The sequence below is a fragment of the Staurois parvus genome, unplaced genomic scaffold (assembly GCF_062004578.1).
Source record: "Staurois parvus isolate SC_StPar_1 unplaced genomic scaffold, SC_StPar_1.0 ptg001689l, whole genome shotgun sequence".
NCBI classification, from domain to species: Eukaryota; Metazoa; Chordata; class Amphibia; order Anura; family Ranidae; genus Staurois; species Staurois parvus.
Genome location: NW_028319485.1, coordinates 525816 through 550964, shown reverse-complemented (window position 1 = coordinate 550964; position 25149 = coordinate 525816). Strand labels below are relative to the sequence as shown.

The 25149-nt window shown below is 46.3% G+C and overlaps 1 protein-coding gene across 1 annotated transcript; it reads right to left on the bottom strand.

Annotated features, from left to right (window-relative positions):
* Window positions 1–471: 471 nt before the first annotated feature.
* On the bottom strand, window positions 472–22742 carry LOC149434744 (uncharacterized). Its single transcript, XM_089663451.1, has 2 exons — window positions 22617–22742; window positions 472–1862 (listed from the first exon to the last, which is right to left on the bottom strand). Exon 2 carries the CDS (start codon window positions 1556–1558, stop codon window positions 746–748), a length of 813 nt encoding a protein of 270 aa, XP_089519577.1. The 5' UTR covers window positions 1559–1862; window positions 22617–22742; the 3' UTR covers window positions 472–745.
* Between the last annotated feature and the right edge of the window lie 2407 nt (window positions 22743–25149).

The window sequence follows — 25149 nt, the reverse complement described above, 5'->3', positions numbered from 1 at the left end:
AATTGTTGGCGCCAGATAAATCCTATATAATAACAATAATAATAATAATGAGAGGAGATGAAATATGGTAAGAAGGCATTCATAATGGGAGAGGAGATGGAACATGTAATGGGAGGAGTGGACAAGGTGGGCATAGCTGGAGACCTCAAGCCTGGCTGATCATGTATCAATAGTCAGAAGAACCTGGAATGGACTCTCCCACTGAGGCTTCAGAGACTTGGTAAAATGACAATTGAACCCATCCTAGTCTCTGGTACTGAGGCAGTGTTGGTCATGTATTACCTCAGGATCCAGAAATGAAGAAAATGCTTGGAAACACAACTCAGTTGGTGAATCATGAAAATGCATTGCATGTTCATTCAAAGCTCCATAAAAAAGATAAAGAATGAGAATCATGAGGGAAGCTGTTCCGTTATTGATGCTTATATTTTAAAAAATTGTCAAAAGATAAAATATTCAAATCCCTTCTAGTTGTGTATTGATGGACATAAGCACTAAACTCAGTTCATCCGATCATTACATTCCAGTTTGCTCAGATTTTAGTTTGTTTCTTTTAAAGTAACATTTTATCTTCTCCCTTCTTCTCTAGCTTGTGGGATGACATTGGCGATGTGAAACTAACTTGTGACACCTGAAACTTCTTTAATATTCCTTTTTTCCAGAATTTAATCTATGCTGAAATTTGTGAATCCTCCGATGATAGATTAGACCGGCATTAACTGTAAAAGTTGTCACATTGAGAGCATTAAAATGGCTTCTCTCCAGTGTGAATCCTCTGGTGTCTGATAAGATGTGACTTCTGTGTAAAAGCTTTATCACATTCAGAACACGGATATGACTTCTCTCCAGTGTGAATCCTCTGGTGTCTGATAAGATCTGACTTTCCTGTAAAAGCTTTATCACATTCAGAACACTGATATGGCTTCTCTCCAGTGTGAATCCTCTGGTGTGTGATAAGATGTGACTTCACTGTAAAAGCTTTATCACATTCAGAACACTGATATGACTTCTCTCCAGTGTGAATTATCTGGTGTGTGATAAGATCTGACTTTTGAGTAAAAGCTTTATCACATTCAGAACACTGATATGGCTTCTCTCCAGTGTGACTCCTTTGGTGTGTGATAAGATGTGACTTCCGTGTAAAAGCTTTATCACATTCAGAACACTGATATGGCTTCTCTCCAGTGTGAATCATCTGGTGTGTGATAAGATCTGACTTCTGAGTAAAAGCTTTATCACATTCAGAACACTGATATGACTTCTCTCCAGTGTGAATCCACTGGTGTGTGTTAAGATATGACTTCCGTGTAAAAGCTTTATCACATTCAGAACACTGATATGACTTCTTTCCAGTGTGAATCCTCTGGCGTTTGTTAAGATCTGAGTTCCCTGTAAAAGCTTTATCACATTCAGAACACTGATATGGCTTCTCTCCAGTGTGAACTCTTTGGTGTACTACAAGGTCTCTCTCACTTGTAAACGTTTTGCCACATTCAGAACACTGATATGGCTTCTCTCCCTTGCAAGCCTTCTGGTGTGTGATATATTTTCTCTCCATTGTAAAATCTACAAACAAGTAGTTTGAAATGACTCCTCTTATGTATACTGGGGTTGGACTTTATTGTAAAGCCATTGTCACTTCCAGAACACTGAAATTACTTTTCTCCTGCTGGATCAATGTGGAAGAGGATCCAAACCATGACTTTTAGAACACAGATATGACTTGTATCCCGTGTGAATCCTCCAGTGAACTGCAGTAAAGACTTTCAGTCAATTAAGACATCCATATGTCTTGTTTTCCATGTGACTCAGCTGTATTCATGAAGACCAAAATGTCCCACAAACTTGGTTCATCAATCTACCTGTAGAGAAAGAAAAAAAGATAGAATTCTATATAAAGGGTTACATAAACTTGCTTTCTATTTTTAATGTTCATTACTAAATATATCTTATGAATAGAAAGAATATGTACAGCATTATCTACAGTATTTTTTTAATCAAATAGATTTGATTAATAAAGTTTCTAAGTGCGCACAGTATTCCCAACATTCAGCCCAGACAATGGAGTCATACATTCTCACGTATAGGCGGTTGTGGCACTGTTACAGATCATACAGAACAATAACTTGCTTTGTCTATGGTGTCACTTTTACCTTTTATAAACAAATGAACAGAGAAAAGAAGAAACAGCCTAGAACAATTCAGCTGTACACGGCAAGTAACTCCCTCCAGTACATACATAGATAGCTGACACCGATCAATGAGGCCTGTGTCTACAGGATCATACCCCAAGTATGGGTCTCCAATGTAGTCACCATTCAGTAGGATACAACTGGCCGTTCTCCTTTTATGCGGCTAAAAGAGCTAAGATTTTAAAAGCCTATGAAGAACTAACTAGGAGTGAGCAAGGAGTATCCAGCCAGTTCTGCCAGACATATATCTCCTGGGGGAATTACAATGTTGGAGAGTTCATTTTTCACATGTTAGTGTGGAGTTCACCTTCTCAATCCACTGTTGTCTGCTGGGAGTTTGAGATGATAGCCAAGATCAGAATATTTTTTATGGTCAAGCAGCCTCACTATTGCTCTATGACTTGTAATAGGAGGAGGTGTAAATAATTCCTCCTCTATTGAGACCAAGAGGCACACCCGAGGAATATTGAACACCAACATTATAATACTGGTCATATCGTTCCACTTTTTGAATAATTTTGGACATCTCCAAAACATGTATCAAATCCCCGACATCACGGCTACAATTGGGGTCATAAGGGGAAATCCCTCCTGTCCTAGCTCAACAATTGAGCTGGAGTCCTGAAAGCTCTACGCAAAAGAAATGACTGAGTTTCTGTGAAGAGGACAGAGAGATGAGAGGTATGGAGGTCACAATCACCTCCCACCACTCTCTTATTTTCTCTGTTTCTCTGTCTGTTTCCCATTTCTTTCTATAATTCTTCGGCAAGAGTCAAAAGACTGGAATAAATATATGAGAGATCATGCCTTTCCCACTGGTGCCATCTGAAGCCCAATAACAAGTGTGAGAGTGATGTGAAATCTGTATCTGATAGAAGTAGACACCATCGGATGGGATCTAATGTGTCTACTAAGTCCCACCTAGTAAGATGTTGAAGTTGGGCAGCTATAAAATAAAGTCTAGCATTTGGTATTGCTAGGCCTCCTTGGTCTTCACCATACTGTAGAGTAGTGAGTTTGATTCTAGCTGACGGCTTCTTCTAAATGAGTTCCCCAAACTGGGAGTCTATACTGGAGAACCACTTACGAGGTGTCCACATGGGAGAATTGTGGAGTATACAGTTGAAACTCGAAAAATTAGAATATCGTGCAAAAGTTCATTTATTTCAGTAATGCAACTTAAAAGGTGAAACTAATATATGAGATAGACTCATTACATGCAAAGCCGTGATTTGTCATCATTGTGATGATTATGGCTTAGAGCTCATGAAAACCCCAAATCCACAATCTCAGAAAATGAGAATATTGTGAAAAGGTGCAATATTCTCGGCTCAAAGTGTTCCACTCTAATCAGCTAATTAAGCAATAACACCTGCAAAGGGTTCCTGAGCCTTTAAATGGTCTCTCAGTCTGGTTCAGTATGAATCACAATCATGGGAAAGACACCATCAATGACACCCTCCATAAGGAGGGAAAGCCTCAAAAGGGAATTGCAGAAGAAGTTGGATGTTTCCAAAGTGCTGTATCAAAGCACATTAATAGAAAGTTATGTGGAAGGGAAAAGTGTGGAAGAAAAAGGTGCACAAGCAGCAGGGATGACCGCAGCCTGGAGAGGATTGTCAGGAAAAGGCCATTCAAAAGTGTTGGGGACTTTCACAAGGAGTGGACTGAGGCTGGAGTAAGTGCATCAAGAGCTACCACACAGACGGATCCTGGACATGGGCTTTAAATGTCGTATTCCTCTTGTCAAGCCACTCCTGAACAACAAAACATCAGAAGCGTTTTACCTGGGCTAAAGAAAAACAGACCTGGTCTGTTGCTCAGTGGTCCAAATCCTCTTTTCTGATGAAACAACTTTTGCATGTCACAGTGGGAGTATAGATTTAGTACTTCAACCTGTATGCAGATATCAGTGGCAGACGAGTGAGTGACCTGTCCGCCTCACTGAAAATTCAAACTGATAGTGTAGGTTGCCCCAATTGGGAAAACCCCATAAGGGATAAAGAGCTAATGAGAGGAAAGGTGAAAAGGAAGAGAGCAATGGAGAGATAAGAGCAAGAGTAGTGAAGAAAGGGGTACAGATAAGGGGGGGGAGAGGAGGTCCCCAGGGGGGAGGGTGTGTGCCTGTATAGAGCAGCAACTGAGTAGTGGGTTACCTAATGGACTCAGGACTACAAAGAGAGTAAGGTTTCATCAGAGTTTGAGGGTAGGAAATGGTCAACCCATGGTTGCCATAGTTGTTCATTTTTATGCACTCTGTCTAATAGGACGGCTTCTACTTTGACATGTATCGTGGCTCGAGTGACGCTATTCTTAGTTTCAGTGGTACTGAGGTGGGGGGATTTCCAGGCCTTCGTTATGGTTTGCTAAGCCGTGATGGTGACCTACAGGAGTAGTTTGAATTGCCAGTGTGTCACTTCTTGGGCCTTACGCAAGTAAAGGAATGGACGCTGGTCAACTGATCCCAGTCCAGTGTTGAGGAATGGCCTCAGCTGCCATTCTAGCCACGCCTTCTGATGCATTTCACCCCGCCCACTTGGGCTTGGTCACACTGCATCCATCCCTTTACTTGTATTGGCTGACACTGGAATCGCTCTGACTCATGCTCCCCTCTTCTCACTTGCCGGTGGGGTGATCCCTTTCCTTCCATCCATAGCTTGGAGCCGCATCATAAGGTATACTTCTTGGGGCTTGTTATTAAATGAGGCAGTGGCCGGATGGATATATATACTGTAACTTCTTCATAAAGAACTACAGGCATATGGAATATTTTGCACCAATACGTTTGAACAACTGGGCAGGTCCACCACATGTGGATACCTGCTTCAGAGCAGCCACATAAACAAGTCATGGATTAGGGATGAATTTAGCGATCTGGGCAGGGACCAGGTACCAGTGCATGAGAGTGCTGTGGTTAGTCTCCATAGCAACTATATTTTGGGAGAAGGATTTTGCAGCAGACCATATGTCTGCCCAATCGTTTTCAAATGAAGATTTAAATCCCATTCCCACTTAGATGCATATGGTAAGGAAGTGTAAGGTGGTGGAGCTGGTAACTGTGCATATAAGGTGGAAATCAAGTCTGGCATGGGGGTCCAAACCTAGTCATGTCTAGGACAGAGGTGTTCATGTGTAAGTGGGAGCAATACAAGTGTTTGATCTGAAGATATCTAAACATTTCAGATGTAGAGATTTTGTTGGAGTCACATAGGGTTTGGAAGGGTATAAAGGAGTCTGGTGTTGAACTAGACTAGCTCTAGGACAAGCATGAAAAGAAGATGGAGGCATCCATGCCGGATAAAAGCCTGGATTGAGGAGGTATGCCATGAGTGGGTCATGGGGTGACTGTAAGGTGTATCAGAACTTTAGACTGTCCCAGATAGATGGTTAGTGTTGAGTAATTGGGTGTTGGAGTGAGCGACGGTCTCTTGGGTGTAGCCATAGTAAATTGGCAACTCATGAGGGGTAACAATCTACTGACTCTATAGTGACCCATAGGAGGGAGTCACTTTTACTGTGTGATATTTAGGGAGTTGAGCAAGATGTGCACTCAATGGGAGATTGCAAGGGGGGTGGCAGTGCTCAGTATGGGAAATAGCAAGGAGAGGGCCCAAAATAATTGTAGTCCAGCCCCAGGGGCAAAGTTTAAGTCTCTACAGCTGTTTGTAATCCAAACAGGGAGGAGGAGAGGGAGTACAAGAACAGTTCAGGGAAAACAGGGGAGCATACACTCACAGATCTGACAGGGGTGCCCGGGTCTACAGGGGAGCAAGGTAGTATGATATCAGGTACTTGCCCTGAAAGCGGAGTATGCGTGGCATAGTCCGTGGTAATAATCCCCCCGAGTCCTCGATGCCTGCAGAGGGCAGCTGGTGTGGTTCTCCCCTTTAGCTTGGGGCTTGCAGAGTGGCAGCTTGTGGAGGTCTCCCCCTTCTCTGGGGTTTGCGGTGGGCAGCTGGTGCGGTTCTCCCCCTTAGCTTGGGGCTTGCAGTGGGCAGCTTGTGTGGTTCTCCCCCTTATCCTTGGGGCTTGCAGAGTGGCAGCTTGTGGAGGTTTCCCCCTTCTCTGGGGCTTGTGATGGGCAGCTGGCGTGGTTCTCCCCCTTAGCTTTGGGGAGTGCAGAGCAGCAGCTTATGGAGGCTCCCCTTATCCTTGGGGGTCTATGCAGAGTGGCCACGATGGTCCCGCCTCATCTGGGATCCCTCGGTGGCTTGGCAGCGAAATGAATGACCAGGAAGAGCCCGGCATCAGTCTCTTAAATCGATGCAGGTCGCTTCCCGGTCGTCCTGGCAGTGGTGGGCGGTGAGCCTTGTTGCTCGGCAACGAGGCACGCCCCCTGGACATGCGTCGTGCTCTCGTGATCAAGGCCTTTCCCGGGACCATGCGGCGTCATTCTGACACCGAGGTCCAGAACCTCTCCGCAGAGAGGTGTGAACCTCACTCTCTTTTCCCCTAAGGCCTCGCAGGATGGGGAGAAGATAGTGGCGGAGGTGAGAGGAGCCGCACCTCTTGTCCTGCATGGCTCGGCTTCAAAGACCCGCGGCAGGACGAGAGGTAGCAGGGGGGGAAGGTCATCCTGACAGGGGGGGAAACAACTACTGAAATGGGAGCTGAGCTTTATTAATTAAATTGCAATGTGCTAAGGGAAGTGGGGGAAACTGGCTAATGAAACTGGGACTGGAATGCACTTTATTTGAGGGGCTGAAATGTATTATATTTGGGAGGGAGATATAACAGATTTGGGCACCCTGGCAGCACCTATATTGTGACATTATATATATATATATATATATATACACACACAGTCAGGTCCATAAATATTGGGACATCAACACAATTCTAACATTTTTGGCTCTATACACCACCACAATGGATTTGAAATGAAACGAACAAGATGTGCTTTAACTGCAGACTGTCAGCTTTAATTTGAGAGTATTTACATCCAAATCAGGTGAACGGTGTTGGAATTACAACAGTTTGCATATGTGCCTCCCACTTGTTAAGGGACCAAAAGTAATGGGACAGAATAATAATCATAAATCAAATTTTCACTTTTTAATACTTGGTTGCAAATCCTTTGCAGTCAATTACAGCCTGAAGTGTGGAACGCATAGACATCACCAGACGCTGGGTGTCATCCCTGGTGATACTCTGCCAGGCCTCTACTGCAACTGTCTTCAGTTCCTGCTTGTTCTTGGGGCATTTTCCCTTCAGTTTTGTCTTCAGCAAGTGAAATGCTCAATCGGATTCAGGTCAGGTGATTGACTTGGCCATTGCAGAACATTCCACTTCTTTCCCATAAAAAACTCTTTGGTTGCTTTTGCAGTCTGCTTTGGGTCATTGTCCATCTGCACTGTGAAGCGTCCAATGAGTTGTGAAGCATTTGGCTGAATATGAGCCGATAATATTCCCGAAACACTTCACAATTCATCCGGCTGCTTCTGTCAGCAGTCACATCATCAATAAATACAAGAGAAGCATTTCCATTGGCAGCCATACATGCCCACGCCATGACACTACCACCACCATGATCACTGATGAGGTGGTATGCTTAGGATCATGAGCAGTTCCTTCTCCATCCTCTTCTCTTCCCATCACTCTGGTACAAGTTGATGTCGGTCTCATCTGTCCATAGGATGTTGTTCCAGAACTGTGAAGGCTTTTTTAGATGTCGTTTAACAAACTCTAATCTGGCCTTCCTGTTTTTGAGGCTCACCAATGGTTTCCATCTTGTGGTGAACCCTCTGTATTCACTCTGGTGAAGTCTTCTCTTGATTGGTGACTTTGACACACATACACCTACCTCCTGGAGAGTGTTCTTGATCTGGCCAACTGTTGTGAAGGGTGTTTTCTTCACCAGGGAAAGAATTCTTCGCTCATCCACCACAGTTGTTTTCCGTGGTCTTCCGGGTCTTTTGGTGTTGCTGAGCTCACCGGTGCGTTCCTTCTTTTTAAGAATGTTCCAAACAGTTGTTTTGGCCACGCCTAATGTTTTTGCTATCTCTCTGATGGGTTTGTTTTTTTTTCTGCCTAATGATGGCTTCACTGATAGTGACAGCTCTTTGGATCTCATCTTAAGAGTTGACAGCAACAGATTCCAAATGCAAATAGCACTCTTGAAATTAACTCTGGACCTTTTATCTGCTCATTGTAATTGAGATAATGAGGGAATAACACACACCTAGCCATGGAACAGCTGAGAAGCCTATTGTCCCATTACTTTTGGTCCCTTAACAAGTGGGAGGCACATATGCAAACTGTTGTAATTCCTACACCGTTCACCTGATTTGGATGTAAATACCCTCAAATTAAAGCTGACAGTCTGCAGTTAAAGCACATCTTTGTTGTTTCATTTCAAATCCATTGTTGTGGTGTATAGAGCCAAAAATGTTAGAATTGTGTTGATGTCCTAATATTTATGGACCTGACTGTATGTAGGACCCAATAAAGGTATAATATTTTGGGCAGAATTGTCATTTTTTACAGCCGTGATACAACCATCCATGAGAGGGGTAGTTTGGACCAGGATGTCATAAGATTAGTAAGGTGTGTTAACATAGGAGGGTAGTTAGCAGAATATAGAATATTGAGGTCTGCCATCAGCTTGGGTCTTTGTCACGGTGTGCCAGGCTTGCTCTTCTCCCTCACTGCAGCTTCCCCACCTCTCCCCCCTCTCATCCTGTGAGAGGTGGGAATCAGTGTCACGTGCGCCCGGCTCACTCTCTTTCCACTCGCCGCACACAGCCGTGAAGCAGGATGAAGGGAGGGGACCACTGAGACCCCCCCTCACCAGGAAATCCCGGCGGGGGGCCGCTGGGAGGTCTCTGTGTGTCCCCGGCAGGTGCAGGGCTTCCCGCGCTCGGCACCCCGCCAGAGACAAAAGCCCCGCTCCCTGCGCGTGGCTGGAGTGAGGGGGGCATGCCTCGTTACCCCGGCAATGCGGCGCTGGGCCGGCCGTTGCAACGAGGAAAGGTTGTGCGCGGCTTTTAAAAACGCCAGCGTGAGACCAGGCTTGCTCTCTCTCTCCCTTCCTCCTAATGCCGTCCGGCCGCTCTCCCTTGGCCCGCCGCCACTGCTGTCGTGGGAGGTCAGGGTGGGGACCGGGCCTACGCAGGCATCCCCGCTGAGCGCTCTGCATGAGCCCCCCTGTTCTAAGGTCAGACCCCGCAGCCATGCTACCCCCGCTGCTGTTCCTGGCCGCTGCGAGGGCCCCTGCTGCTGATCGCTAAGACCCTGGAGGAGCTGGCCGCTGTGAGGGCTCCTGCTGCTGATCGCTAGACTGACAATCGCTGCTGTCCCTTGAGAAGCTGGCCCCTGTGAGGGCCGCCATCCATTGCTGAGGGTCCCTGGAAGCTGCCTGCTGTTGAGCGTCCGCAAGTCGCCTACCTCCCTGAGAGCTGCCTGCTGCTGAGCATCAGCAAGTCGCCTACCGTGAGTGTCCCTTGAAACCATGAACTGCCCTTGGTGTGCGCACAGACTACCCGTGTCCTGAACTGTCCCTGTTGTGCGCACAGACTACCCGTGTCCTGAACTGTCCCTGTTGTGCGCACCGACCTCCCCCGTGTCCTGAACTGTCCCTGTTGTGCGCACAGACTACCCGTGTCCTGAACTGTCCCTGTTGCGTGCACAGACTACCCATGTCCTGAACTGTCCGTTGTGCGCACTGACCCCCTCCGTGTCCTGAACGGTCCCTGATGTGCGCACCAACCTTCCCCGTGTCCTGAACTGTCCCTGTTGTGTGCACCGATGACCCTAGAAAGCTGGGTGGGAGCTGTGCTAGGCCAGACTCCACAGCTAGTGTCCCGTTGAGTCCCCATGAGCCCACTTACTGTGGGTGTCCCTACGAGCCACATGTCGCGGAGTGCCATGCACTGTTCTGATTGTCTTTCAGAGTTCAATAAAGTTTTGTGTGTTCCCCATCTTCTTCATGTGTTCTGTCCTGCCTACGCTTCTGTTACAGTCCTAAATCAGGAATATATTGACTGGACCAAGAGAAGGGTGGAGGACGTTGTAGTTGTGACACAGTTAAGGAGGGTAGAGAGATATTAAGAGCTGTAGACTTTTTGGGATTCACAACCAGGTCCGAAATCAATGCAAATTGGTCCAGGCATTGGAGAAGGTTGGGTGCTGAGATCAAAGGAGAAGACATGAAGAGGAGATTGTCATCAGAGAAAAAGCATAACTTATGAAGATGACCGCCAAGTTCTAATCCTTTAATATTTGTGTTAGTTCTTATCAGCTGTGCTAAAGGTTCATTCGCTAGAAAAGGAGGGGGGGGGAGGGGCAGCCTTGCCTCATTCCCCTTTGTATGGAAAAAAAGTCTGACTTGTAACCCACATACCTCAAGTACGTCCTTGGGGAGGTGTAAAGGGGTGATATCCATTGGAGTCAAAGGCTTTTTTATGTCTAAGGAAAGGAAACAGCCGGGTATGCGGCGTATGCAAGCTGCATGTTCTAGGAAAGTCACTCTGTGGTCTCGGCTTGGCAGAGGGGGGTTAAAACCCATCTGATCCTTGTGTATCAAGGTGCCTATGATGGAGTTCAGCCATGCAGATAGGATTTTTCTAGGATTTTAACATCCAAGTTAAGAAGGGAGATTGGTGTGTAATGAAGCCATGTGGTGTGATCTGATTGGGGTTCAGGTAGCATAGAAATGACTGCTGTTAGGGAGTCTGAGCAGAAAGCATAACCTTTGAGTAAGGCATTAAATGCATTAACCAATAAAGGTGGAAGGAGGTTAGTAAATATTTTGGAATATAGGACTGTAAGCTGTCTGGGCCAGGCCGTTTATTAGACTTTAGGGACTTGATGGAGTTCGGGACCTCAAGTTCTGTAATAGGTGTTTCCAGGGAAGAACATTGAGAAGCTGAGAGTGTTGGTAGAGATAGGCTTGAGAAAAGTTCAGTGGCCTGCGATTCATCATAGGTGCCGGTCTCAGAGTATAATTCTGCTAGATGTTTGTGGAAGACCTGTAATATTTTATTAGGATGGCTGGTGTGGGAAGTTTTTGTAATCTTTAAATGGACAAGTTTGTGTGTGTGGTCTGAGGTTCGCAGTCCCAGGGCTAGAAAAGTGTCAGGTTTGTTTGTGTTCATATAATGTTTATGCCTGGATTGGCGTAGAACTTTTTCATCTGATTCTGTCAAGAAAACATCTATTTCTAGCCTGGTCTTGTCCAGGACAATCTATGAGAAGGTGAGGGGTCTGATTGGAAGGCTTTGTTGGCCTGATGAAATGAGGGTTCTAAGCGGTGATGGATTGCTCGCTGTCCTTTCTTGAGATGTGAGGCTTGGCTGATACAGGCTCCTCTAATTACAGATTTATGGGCTTCCCAAAAGGTCAGGAGAGAGAGGTCATCACTTGTGTTATGTGTCAGGTATTCTTTGATGGCTAGTTCAATGTCCAGTCTGTGGGATGGGTGGGCCATTTAGACTCCATGTAGTGCTAGTTTGTTGGGGTACTAAGGAGGAGAGGGTCAAGAGGACAGCTTTGTGACCAATCCAGGGGTAAGGTATGATGGTTCAGGATAGGAGGGCTGGGGACATACCTCTAGTCAGAAATATATGGTCAATGTGGGAGAAAGTTTTATGTGGATATGAGTAGTATGTATAGTGTCTTCTAGCTGGGTTATCTTCTTGCCATGTGTCTATGAGAGAGCGTTGTTGGAGTTGTTGCTGGAAGGAGGATGTGGATGGATAAGAGGTTATGGGGGATTTGTCTAAAAAGGGATAAACTAGCTGATTGGAATTGCCACATAGTAAAAATGTACCTAATTTATGGGAATCTATTACTTGTAGAAAATGGGAGTTACGACTGCAATTGGGGCATAGTATGAAGCTATAGTGACCTCTGAGTCAAGGAGGTGACCCACTAGAAAATATAATGGCTCTCTGGGTCCCAGATCCCTGCCTTGGGTGTAAAGGGAGTAGAGCAGTGGAAAGCTTTGAGTACACCTGTGTGTTTAGTTGCGGCAGAAGCCATATAAACCTGTGGGTAGGAAGAGCTGAGATATTTCGGCATATGGCTGGCAGTAAAATGAGTCTCCTGCAGGCACACCACATGTGCTTTGGCATGGGTAAAGGATTTGAAGGCCTTAATTTTTTTATTCCCCGAACATTCAGGGTAAGTATATTTATTGGAGCCATGATAAAGGACAGATGCAAAGCTGATTGTAGGTGTTGCATCATGGAGACATCATCACCCCTGGGACAGGAATAAGAGAAAGAAGGTAGGTTATCCATCTGTCTATGTCACTGGGATATAAATGGACGGGAAAAAAACAGTCCTGGGCAGGCCCAACTTGGGCTACCAAGGAAAATGTGGGGGAGCAGTGAACATCTTCAGAAGCCACAGAGGCCAAAAACAGGATATTAAATATCTGTTGTATAGAGGAGTCAGGCCAAGGATAGACTATTGGGAATAAGATGTCAGCCTGCAGATATAAGCAGTTGGTAAGTGTATGCATTGTTCAAAGAGGCTATGCTTGGCTGGGTATCATGGGCATTAAACAGCATTAGACCACAGCTGGATGAAAGGGTGATTCTTTTGTTATTTTGTTGTCCAGCTATTAGTAGAAGGTTTAGCTAACAGCATTGAGCTGTTAGTTGCAAAAATTGTAGAATTATACTAAATATATATTTTTTGTTTACAAACGTTTTTATTTTTTAAGAAATAGACTTCAAAATGGCATTACAGCTTCAAATAGAATATACAAGAGAAACAAGGAACAACTGCAGTATTCATTTCAAAGGTAAAATTATGTAGAATAAAGGGAAAAAGAGAAAAGAAATTTAGTACATGAGCAATATAGGTAGAGAGGGAGGCAGAGTTATAAAACGACCAACAAAGTAACTCAATCAATCAAAGCATAAATGGTCCTTATTGATCTAGTAAATGCCTGTGAGTTCTCCAAAGTTCCCATTTTCTGTCAAATAAATGCATCTTATCCAATAGAGTATAATGAATTCTCTCCATGAGCATCACCGCATCAACTCTGCAGAACTGTGGTCAATGGTACTGTGAGGGATTTCCAATGTAGGGCAATAGCCCATAGGGTGGATATACAAATGCTATGGATTAGCCTCATAACCTCAGTCTGAACTCCCGAGATAGGGGCTCCCAGTAGGCAGGACTGCATAGACAGATGCACCGGAGCACCTGCCACTGCAGAGGCAACTTCAGAATGTTTGTGCCACACCAATGAGAGGCTTGGGCAGGCCGAAAATATATGCACTAGAGTACCAGCAAGGCCACAGCCCCAGAAACAATGGTGGGATGTCTCTGGATACATGGCGTGTAGTCTAGATGGGGTATGATACCATCTGGTTATTACTTTGAGGGCCGTCTCACGGACAGAAAGATCTAGAGCTCTTACACACATTATCCACCATGGAATCCCAATCCTCATCAGAAAAAGTGACATCACTATCAGCCTCTCATTTCTGTCTATAAAGAGGGGGTGAGGGGAAGAAAGTAACCAGAAATTGGTGATACAAATCTGAAATAAGACCCCTGCCCCTAGGAGAGTCACGGTGTCAGGAATGGACTGGCCAGCAATGGTGGGACTCGCCTGCCTTTTGATCTGCAGTACCAGGGCTGGCCAGCGGGTGCTCCCAGCAATCAGAGACTCAACCTTTCAGCCAGCTAACACCTGGAACTGATTATACTGGTGTATTTAAGGGATGGCCAGACCTGCAGACTCTGCCTTGGTGTTGTGTTTGTCCTGGGCCCTGTATCTGTCCTGCATCCTGTTTCTGTTCCTTTGCTGACCCTGCCTGATCTGAACCGCTGCTGACTTCTCCTGCTCTGTTCCCGGCTCGCTCCTGACCATTCCTCTGCCTGACCCTCTGTACTACGCTGCTTGCTACCTGCTGAACCTGACCTGTGACCCCGACCAATCTCCGCTTGCTCCCCCTGTACCTACCTGCCCTATTGATATTGACCCGGCCTGCCTGACGACGCTTGCTTGTATGTACTGTTATCTGTGGGTGGTTGGTTTGGTTTGTTTGCACTGTATTATGTTTTAGTATTGCACTGCGTTTATGTTTGTATTGTTAGTGTTAATAAATTATATTGTTTATCACATATCTGAAGTCTGCGTTTCCCTGCGTCAGCCACACACCTCTGGTCACACCTGGGAGCCCTGACACACGGCTAATACATTCAAAAAATGAAATCAGAGATGAAGGTGTAAGAGCAAAATGTGAATTAAAAAAATGTCTAATCTGTCGATAATGATAATATTCACGAAGTGGAATATCAAAAAGTATGCGTAGCATCTCAAAAGTCATACCACCAACGGAATACCTGTGAAGATGAGAATGCTGTAATAAAATTTGGGTTACCAAAAAATGATGAATCTGGTGAGACAGAGGAGACAAGATTCAATTTAAGTTTATAACGGGACCAAAACATCAATAATTGGGCAACAATGGAATTATAGAGCAATAATGAGCGTGGGGGGGGGGGGAATTCTGGACCATGATACACCTGGTAAATAGAATGGATGTATAGACTGAGATTCAAATCTGATCCATGGGACCTGGGAAGTAATAGTCACCCATTGTGATAGCTGTGCGAAATGGGCTGACAGGTAGTAAAGCCAGAAATTGGGGAGACCTAGGCCTCCCACCCATTGTGACCGGTAGAGGACCGATGAAGTAAAACGAGGGCGTTTGTTACGCCAAATAAAATGATTAATAATCCGTTGAAAGCGATCTAAGAACGTTTTTGAGACAGGGATTGGGAGTGATCTAAATAAAGTAATTTAGGGAAGACATTCATTGTTACTGCCGTGACTCTGCCAAGAATGAGATAGGGGATCCATGCCAGATCTTCAATAGAGGTGAGAGGCGTGACACACATGGTGGCCAATTAGCAGCAAATAATTTTGAGTATCTGGGGGTGAGGTTTATACCTAGGTATGAAATCTGATCTGTGGCCCAACGAAATGGAAAAGAATTGCGGAGAGATGCACCCAGGGAATCAGGAACATTAATAGGCAGAACTACTGATTTAGTAAAATTTACAGTAAGACCTGATACTGTTACAAAGTCATTCAATAATGAGCAGAAGTCAGGCAATGACACCAACAGTTTAGTAAGGAAAAGCATAACATCATCTGCATACATACAAATTGTGAAATGTGAACCAATAATGGGGAACCAGAAATGTCTGAGTGTGATTATTGCAATTGCCAAGGGTTCCAAAACAAGCACCAATAATAAAGGTGAAAGAGGACAACCCTGACGGGTACCTCCGCCTAGTGTACAAAATACAGAATTGCAGCCTGGAAGTCTTATTCTTGTTTTGGGGGGAGTCATACAAAGCATGTACACCAGACAGAAATTCATCACTAAAGCCCATCTTCTGCAGTAATGAAAACAAGTACGGACAGAGCAGGAGCGGACTGACAACTCATGGGACCCCCGGGCAATAGAGGATCATGGGGCCTGTGTCCTTGCCCACACTCAAAGCACACCCAAAAAAGCCTATAAAAAGGTACTAGGGGCATTTCATGGGGCCCCCTACTGACCCTGGGCCATTGGGCAGTGCCCGAGTGCTGGAATGGTCAGTCCGCCCCTGGGCCAGAGGACACTATCAATAACAAAACTTCTTTAGAATGCAAATTGGCGTCCTGAATAACATTTAATGTGAGACAAATATTGTCCGTGATAAGTCTGCCTGGGATAAATCCCGATTGCTCCGGTGAGACCAAAGAGGAGATAATGGGGCCAACCTATCTGCCAGAATGAGGCTAAATATTTTCAGATCATTGTTCATCACTGAGATTGGTCTATAGTTTTGAGGTAAATGATGGTCTTTCAGGGGTTTAGGTAATAGAGACAGGTTAGCCAAGAGTATCTCCTCAGGAAACCTACCGCCCTGCAAAACATCATTGAATAATGACATCAAAGAGGGAGCCAATGTAGGAGCAAAATGTTTATAATAACTGGCCGTGAACCCATCAGGGCCGGTGCTGTGGAAGTTCTGAGTGCGCTAATCACACAGGATATTTCCTTCAAAGTGCATGGGGCATTGGGAGAGGATATCTGAGAGGGTGTGAGAGCAGGGAGGGGTATAGAATCAAGCCATGAGCCATTTGAGGAAGTGGATGTTGGTTGCGGGGGAGCTAATAGGGTGGAATAAAAATTTAAAAAAATACCCAGGACTTCACGAGGAAGAGAGCAGATAGTGCCGGATTTAGTACGTAACTTGTAGATATGTGGGGGTCGTATTGAATGGTTTAATTTCTGTGCTAACATAGTGTCATGGAAATTTTGTATTGTTGGTCGAACTTTAAATGTGTCATATATTCGTGTTATTCATATGTCTCTCGTGTGGCTTAATTAAAGCTCTGAAGGCTGCAATTGGGCCATGCGCATGTACAATGTATGTATTACAGTACTCAGCTTGGTAATGGATGAGATGGCAGATCTGCGCTTATAGACCGGCGTGTATACCACCACAGCATTCCATGCGAATGCTGCTGTCAGTAGACCGTGGGCCTGTATCCACATATCAGCAGCATAGTACCACGTGGGCTTCATAACGCAATGCGCAAGCGGTGTGAACTCCACGTGTAGGCTTATGCATATCTTACAACCCATTACTAATCTGAACTGTATCTCGGATGGATGTGTTTTAATAAAGATCGTATCGGGCCCATCCAGGTACAGACTGGTATTTTTAGGAGATGCTTGTGCAGAGAATTTTACATACCAATAGAAGCTAGTAGGACAGGAAATATGACCTCAGATGGCTCATAGGGGGGAAGGGGAGGAAGTCTGCTGACCTCAGAAGACTCATGGGGGAGGACCAGTGATAGATAATAGCAAAGGCTATGCTCCAATTGGAATGTACATCCTCTGTATAGGCAATCCCCATTGCATTGTTCGGTGGGAGGGGATTGACTTTATTCATGTGGGGGGCATGTGTGTATTTTTAATAAAACAGAGAGCTGGGTCTAAAATCAGCCCTTATGTGGATTGCAACCATCCTAAGAGTGTCGTGTGATCATTCTAGGGTAACGGAGCTCCAATCACCCACAATTCAACAGAACCAAAGTATTTGGATGGGCAGGAATCGTGTAGTTTGGCTGCAGTCGTGGTAAGCGAGATTTGCACAGCTTTATGGGGGATTTCTGCGCATCCAACTGCGAGTACTTACGGTAAGGAGAAATTCGTTAAAGCGAATTTCCAAGACAATAGTAGACCCTGAATTTCTATGTAATAAAAAGGAGGCCTTCGACCAGCGTAGAGCTTTTTCAGTTTTCTTGGAAAGTAAAATATTCAGTTCTAGACGCTTTTGCGATATCATGGTTTGTTACGGAGAGATGGATTGCCATCATGAGCCCTATAATGTGATTCTAATTCTCGGATAAGTTTCTGAATTTGTTACCACCGCTCTCTATTTCTAGAAGAAGCCATAGAAATAAGGTGGCCTCGCAGGACCGCCTTATGGACTACCCACAAGATGGCCGGGGAGATATCAGGAGTTGTGTTTGACTGAAAGTATTCTTGAATGGAAGTAACTACTTCATGGGGGGTGTTAGTATCCGTAAGCATAGAGTCGTTAAGTCTCCAGGAGTAGGGAGTAGGGGCTAGACCTATAAAAGTGATAGATAGCGCGATAATATTATGATCTGACCAGGGGCTTAAATGAATGCAAGCTTTCCTAGAGTTAGCCAGCAGAATGGGGGAGCAATAGATATAATCTAGTCTAGCATAAGAGTCATGTGGGTGGGAGTAAAATGAATAATCTCTAGCTCCTACATTATGTGCCCTCCAGGAGTCTACCAGTTGAAGGGTGTCTAATTTTTTTGGTAATGGATTTTGGGAAGGCTTGGGAGGATGGTGAGGATGAGCTTTGGTCTAAAAGGGGGTTAACTACCAAATAAAATCACCTCCCACCAATAAACGAGGGGATAGTAACCTATCAAGAATTTTGAATTCGAGAAAAGAAGGATGCTTGCGCCGAATTTGGTGCATAGACATTAGCGATCGTGAGTTTGAACCCGAGGGGGTGCCTTTAATAATGATAAATCTGCTCTCAGGGTCACGTGCCCGAGGGTTTTTTTACTACAAACACATGGGAATAACATCCCCTGCCCTGCTCGTCCCGAGGAACTCTGGTAAGGATCTGCTGATCTACCAGGTCCCCAATTAGGACACGCAGGGCCTGCACCCTTTCCCGATCCTTGGGAAGGTGGGTTACCAGATACCTGGCGGGGGGACTGAAGTTGAACTCCAACCTGTACCCCTTCTTGATCAAGTCCAGGATGTACAGTTTAGAGAAGATTGAAGCCTACTGAGGGAGAAAGGTCCCCATTCTTCTTTCCATTGGGACGTTCAATTCATTGAGATGAGACTTGGTGGGCCTTGAGGAGGATTGAACAAGATTCCTCCTCTTCCCCTATTCCTGTGCCCTGTCCAATGTTTCTTAGGTTCCCTGCCCAGGTTTTTAACCAAAATGCCCTTTTAGCTGAATTCACTAGGGCAGAGGTTCAAGCCGCTAGCTTAACTGATTTGGCCGAGGCATCCACAAGGAAACCAACTGCTTTAAACAGCAAAGGAAATTATTTCAGGATTTGCTGCCTGAAGGTTTCTGCCGAGAGATGCGACTAACTGGGTAAGCCAGCATTCCAGATTTCTGGCGACACAGGTGGCCGATAAAGGTGGCCTAAGGCTGATGGAAGTGGAATACCAGGCCCTGCGGAGTAAGACTTCATCCCTCTTATCCATAGGGTCTTTCAGAGCCCCCATATCTTCAAATGCTAAGTCTGTCCTTTTAGAGACTTTAGATAAGGGGGTGTCTAATTTCTGAACCTTGTTCCATTGCTGGGACCTGTTATCCTAAAAATGAAACCTCCTTTTAAGGTTACTTGAGAAAAAGGGTTTCCTCTCAGGGCTTTCCCATTCCTGCCTAATGGTATCAACCAGGGAACTATGGACTGGAAAGACACTAGTCTTTCTAACATACAAACCTTGATACATGAGGTCATGCTTAGATAGGCAAACATCCTCCTCCTCGATCTCTAAGGTTTCGTAGATAGCTTTAAGGAGGTCGTCCACATCTTCCAGGGACAATTTGTTCCTGGAACCTCTGGAGGAGCAAACTTCACCATCCTCCTCTTACGAGCCTGAATCTACCCGTGAGGAAGCAAGGGACCTAGGATCCTCCTTGGGTCCTCCCCCCCTCTTAATGCATCTGCTACCTCCGAAACCGCCGATTGGGTCCAAGGATCCAGTGGCAACTGCATTTTTCAACAGGGATCTAAAGGAGTGAAATGTAGACAACATGTCATCCTTAATGGAGGTGAGCACTTTATGGCAGGCTGTAAATGACTAATCCTTAATTAGGCTAGCCACACAATTGCAGCATAAGGGATTTTCCCAAGCTGAACCCAATTTAGCTGCACAAACTGCACACTTCTTCTTGGGGGTCTGACTCTGCACCTTGTCCTGGACTTTAACATACAATAAGCAAGAAAAAACACAATACAGAAAATAATCAGCCCAGGGCCCCTCATACAAAACCACTATGCTGGGGGAGCAAGAAAAGGAAGTGTGCCCACCAGGGTCAGCAAGAGGGATCAGAGTCCCCAAGCTTACCTTAGAGGAGCCAGTGCCTGAAGGACCAGGGTCTGCCTGAGAAGTGCCAGCGCCTTCCATCCATCCCTCTTGGTGTAGAGCCAAAGGCTCTGCTGGATCTGTACACCAGACTGGCTGCCTACCCAGATGCTAGTGTCGCTATGGAGACTGGGACCACGAGTCTTCGGCGCCCATCGATGATGTCACTGCAGCCAGAACTTCCGGTTCCTGGACAGCACCCAGAAGTTGCGGCTAAGCGCACGCCCGCTTGGCAGTCACGGCCTCACTGTGCATCGGATGCTGGAGCCACCCCCCCCGCACGGGAAGGAGAACGACAGGCATCAAAGGTCCTGGACCCCCCAGGACATTCCCGATGGTCATCATCCACTGAGGCATGGAAGGACATCAGGAGCGCAGCCCCACTTTTCCTGAAGGGATTGCATTGGTCAGGAGGAAGTAAGCCAGACCAGGAGCCACCAGCAACCTATAGGGCCCAGGACTTCCAGACAATCAGTTCCTTGATGACTGCACCCAACCTTGCAGAGGAAACACTAAAAACTCAGGAGGGAGGCCTGGTGATCCGCCATTTATAGTACTGTGCTTATGTGTTTCCTGTCCCAGAGGGAGGAGCTCTGTCTCAGGAAGGCTGTCCTGGAGGACGTTTGGAGAAATGAACATTAGAATGTCTGAGAGACAAAAGCCAGAAATAGATCAGTGGCTGCATGCACACCTCATTGTTAGGCTGCAGGTAGAGAGGCAGAGATGAGGCAGGATTTATCATGAAATACAAATTAAAGTGTATTATTTTCAAAACAGCCAAGAATATTTCACAAGGTCTAAAAAGTATGTAAGTCATCGAGTTATTCCCCAATTTAAGAAGAAGAGCATAACTGCAGGTAGTAAATGTAAGAGAGGAGTTGCAGATGATATGATGGTGGGTAGTATGTACAGGAGAGGAGTGTGGGGGGTACAGAGGTATGACAGTGATGGGTATGTACAGGAGAGGAGTACGGAGGTATGACAGTGATGGGTATGTACAGGAGAGGAGTGTGGGAGGTATGACAGTGATGGGTATGTACAGGAGAGGAGTACGGAGGTATGACAGTGATGGGTATGTACAGGAGAGGAGTGTGGGAGGTATGACAGTGATGGGTATGTACAGGAGAGGAGTACGAAGGTATGACAGTGATGGGTATGTACAGGAGAGGAGTACGGAGGTATGACAGTGATGGGTATGTACAGGAGAGGAGTACGGAGGTATGACAGTGATGGGTATGTACAGGAGAGGAGTACGGAGGTATGACAGTGATGGGTATGTACAGGAGAGGAGTACGGAGGTATGACCGTGATGGGTATGTACAGGAGAGGAGTACGGAGGTATGACAGTGATTGGTATGTACAGGAGAGGAGTACGGAGGTATGACCGTTAAGGGTATGTACAGGAGAGGAGTACGGAGGTATGACAGTGATGGGTATGTACAGGAGAGGAGTATGGAGGTATGACAGTGATGGGTACGTACAGGAGAGGAGTACAGAGGTATGACAGTGATAGGTACGTACAGGAGAGGAGTACGGAGGTATGACAGTGATCGGTATGTACAGGAGAGGAGTGTGGAGGTATGACAGTGATGGGTATGTACAGGAGAGGAGTACGGAGGTATGACAGTGATGGGTATGTACAGGAGAGGAGTACGGAGGTATGACAGTGATGGGTGTGTACAGGAGAGGAGTACGGAGGTATGACAGTGATGGGTATGTACAGGAGAGGAGTGTGGAGGTATGACAGTGATGGGTATGTACAGGAGAGGAGTACGGAGGTATGACAGTGATGGGTATGTACAGGAGAGGAGTACGGAGGTATGACAGTGATGGGTATGTACAGGAGAGGAGTACGGAGGTATGACAGTGATGGGTATGTACAGGAGAGGAGTACGGAGGTATGACAGTGATGGGTATGTACAGGAGAGGAGTGTGGAGGTATGACAGTGATGGGTATGTACAGGAGAGGAGTACGGAGGTATGACAGTGATGGGTATGTACAGGAGAGGAGTACGGAGGAATGACAGTGATGGGTATGTACAGGAGAGGAGTACGGAGGTATGACAGTGATGGGTATGTACAGGAGAGGAGTACGGAGGTATGACGTTCCCAGGGAGGAGTATCTCAGGAAGGGTCTATACTCCACCATAACTCTGGTTCTCGGAGTGTCAGGTCCCAGCGGGTTCTCCTGGTGTCTCTCCTGTTATTCTGTCTCGGACACATCAGAGGAACATGGTGGGAGATCGGCCTGAATGTCCTTCCTAGGAGGGAATACCGGAGCCATTCTGAGGCCCATTTAATGGCCGGCAATGAGGAGGAAACCAACACTGAGAAGTAGATGCTGAGATATATACAGCACGGGGCAGCACAGTGGCTGAGTGGTTAGCACTTCCATCTGGCAGTACTCGGGTTGTTGGTTCAAATCCCAACCATGGCACCACCTGCCTGGAGTTTGCATGTTCTCCCTGTGCCTGTGCAGGTTTCCTCCGGGTACTCCTGTTTCCTCCCACACTACAAAGACATGCTGGGAGGTGAATTGTCTCCTAAGTTGTCCCTAGTATGTGTATGTATGAATGTGAGTTAGGGCCTTAGATTGTACGCTCCTCGGGGGCGGGGACTGATGGGAATGTACAATATAGATGTAAACTGACGGCGCTATATAAGTACCTGGAATAAATAATAATAATACACCCAGATCATCGATGACGAGGAGGAAGGTTCGGTCACAGATGATTGGTCCGTCTATAGCAGGGACAGGAGGCGGGACCAGGAATAGGAGATCCACCTGACTTACCCGTGTGCTCTGACATGGAGAAGATCTCATGCTGGCCCTATGGTGGCCGTGTGTTCAGGATGGAGACCGACAATCACAGGACCGTCTGGAAACCGATCCAAAATGGCTGATGGGAGGAAAGTGTTCCCGGGACAGGAAGTGACACAGACAGGAAGTGACAAAAATAGGAAGTGACTCCAGACAGATTTATACAGAGGCTGCAGTATGGAGAGCAGACACTAGATGGTGCTGGTCCAAAAAAAGCTGAATAGCATAAAACTACAGAGAAAAAAAACTGAAAAACAAAAGATGATGGCGGCTCGTAAACTTCTATTATCACAGTTATCACGTTACAGTGGATTAGATCTCCCTCCATTTTGTTGTAGCCCGCCTGTCCCTCCTCCGGTGGCCATTTTCCCTTAGTCTGATATGAATGCTGGCACATTTTGTCCCCTGATATTAGACATTAGCCGGGTGATTGTATACACACAGCGGGCAGTTCTCAATCAATGTCACCCACTAGTCTATACTGTCACGGGGTTGGCCAGCCAATCATGTGGCTCCTATTCTGTCCTTCCAATGACCATTCCTAGTACATAGGACTCATCTTCCATACTACATTCATGATACAACAAGATGGAAACTCCCAATATACAGAGAAAATCTCCCATAAAATACATAGAAATCACATCTGCCCTAAAGGGCCATAAACATAAGAAGATTGCCCCCGACGCCCCCAGATTCATCTACAATACTAGCCAAGGTGTCATTGGTCCCCCTAATACACGGATAGTACCCCAATCCTGCATTCATACATGTGACAATACACCATGGATTCCTCCCGCTCTATATTATGTCTCCATACAAATCAGTCGCCATCCAATCCATCCATCTCACAAAAGCTCCAATACCCAGCAAATGTTTCCGTTTCCTCCTAGTGATAACCATGTGATCTCCATGAGAATAAAGCGCCAATTTGTGTCCTTATCCCCTCCCCCTACGCAGGATGTACACCCCTTCATGGCCACGCCTCTTTATGTAACTGACAATTGTGCGGTCGTGCAACGCTGCACCCAAACTAAATATCCATCCTTTCTTCACACAAATAGAGCTTTCTGTCGGTGGGATGTCATCACCTGCGCGCTTTTTATTTTTCACGCTATAAACAAAAAAAACAGAAAATTTTGAAGATAAACAATATTTTGTACTTTCAGCTATAAAATATATAAAGTAACCTCAAAGTTAGTTATAAATTTCACCAAAATGTCTCCCGCTCCATGTTTATGGGAAAAGGACCCCAATAAGTGGATATTGATTGCTTTGTGTGACCGTTATATCGTCTGCAGACTATGGGGAGATCATGGGGTGTACACAGCTTGTACTTCTCACTGCACAGCACATTTCTGGGGGGCTAAGATACCAGGACACCCCCAAATACCAGGACACCCCCAATACCAGGACACCTCCAATACCAGGACACCCCCAATTACCAGGACACCCCCAAATACCAGGACACCCCCAAATACCAGGACACCTCCAATACCAGGTCACCCCCAATACCAGGACACCCCCAATACCAGGACACCCCCAAAACCAGGACAGGACACCCCCAAATACCAGGACACCCCCAATACCAGGACACCCCCAATACCAGGACACCCCCAATACCAGGACACCCCCAAACACCAGGACACCCCAAATACCAGGACACCCCAAATACCAGGACAGGACACCCCCAATACCAGGACACCCCCAAATACCAGGACACCCCCAATACCAGGACACCCCCAAATACCAGGACACCCCCAAATACCAGGACACCCCCAATACCAGGACACCTCCAATACCAGGACAACCCCAAATACCAGGACAGGACACCCCCAAATTCCAGGACACCCCCAAATACCAGGACGGGACATCCCATATACCAGGACACCCCCAAATACCAGGACACCCCCAATACCAGGACACCCCCAATACCAGGACACCCCCAAATACCACGACACCCCCAATACCATGACACCACCAATACCAGGACACTCCCAAATACCAGGACACCCCCAAATACCAGGACGGGACATCCCATATACCAGGACACCCAAAATACCTGGACAGGACACCCCCAAATACCAGGACACCAGCCAATACCAGGACACCCCCAAATACCAGGACAGGACACCCCCAAATACCAGGACACCCCCAAATACCGGGACACCCCCAAATACCAGGACACCCCCAAATACCACGACACCCCCAATACCACGACACCCCCAATACCAGGACACCCTCAATATCAGGACACCCCCAAATACCACGACACCCCCAATACCAGGACAGGACACCCCCAATACCAGGACACCCCCAATACCAGGACACCCCCAAATACCAGGACACTCCCAAATACCAGGACACACCCAATACCAGGACACCCCCAAATACCAGGACACTCCCAAATACCAGGACACCCCCAAATACCAGGACACCCCCAATACCAGGACACCCCCAAATACCAGGACAGGACACCCCCAATACCAGGACACCCCCAATACCAGGA

Excerpts from the sequence above, each read along its gene's own strand:
- LOC149434744 (XM_089663451.1), bottom strand. The coding sequence starts at position 1,558 with ATGGAGAGAAAATATATCACACACCAGAAGGCTTGCAAGGGAGAGAAG.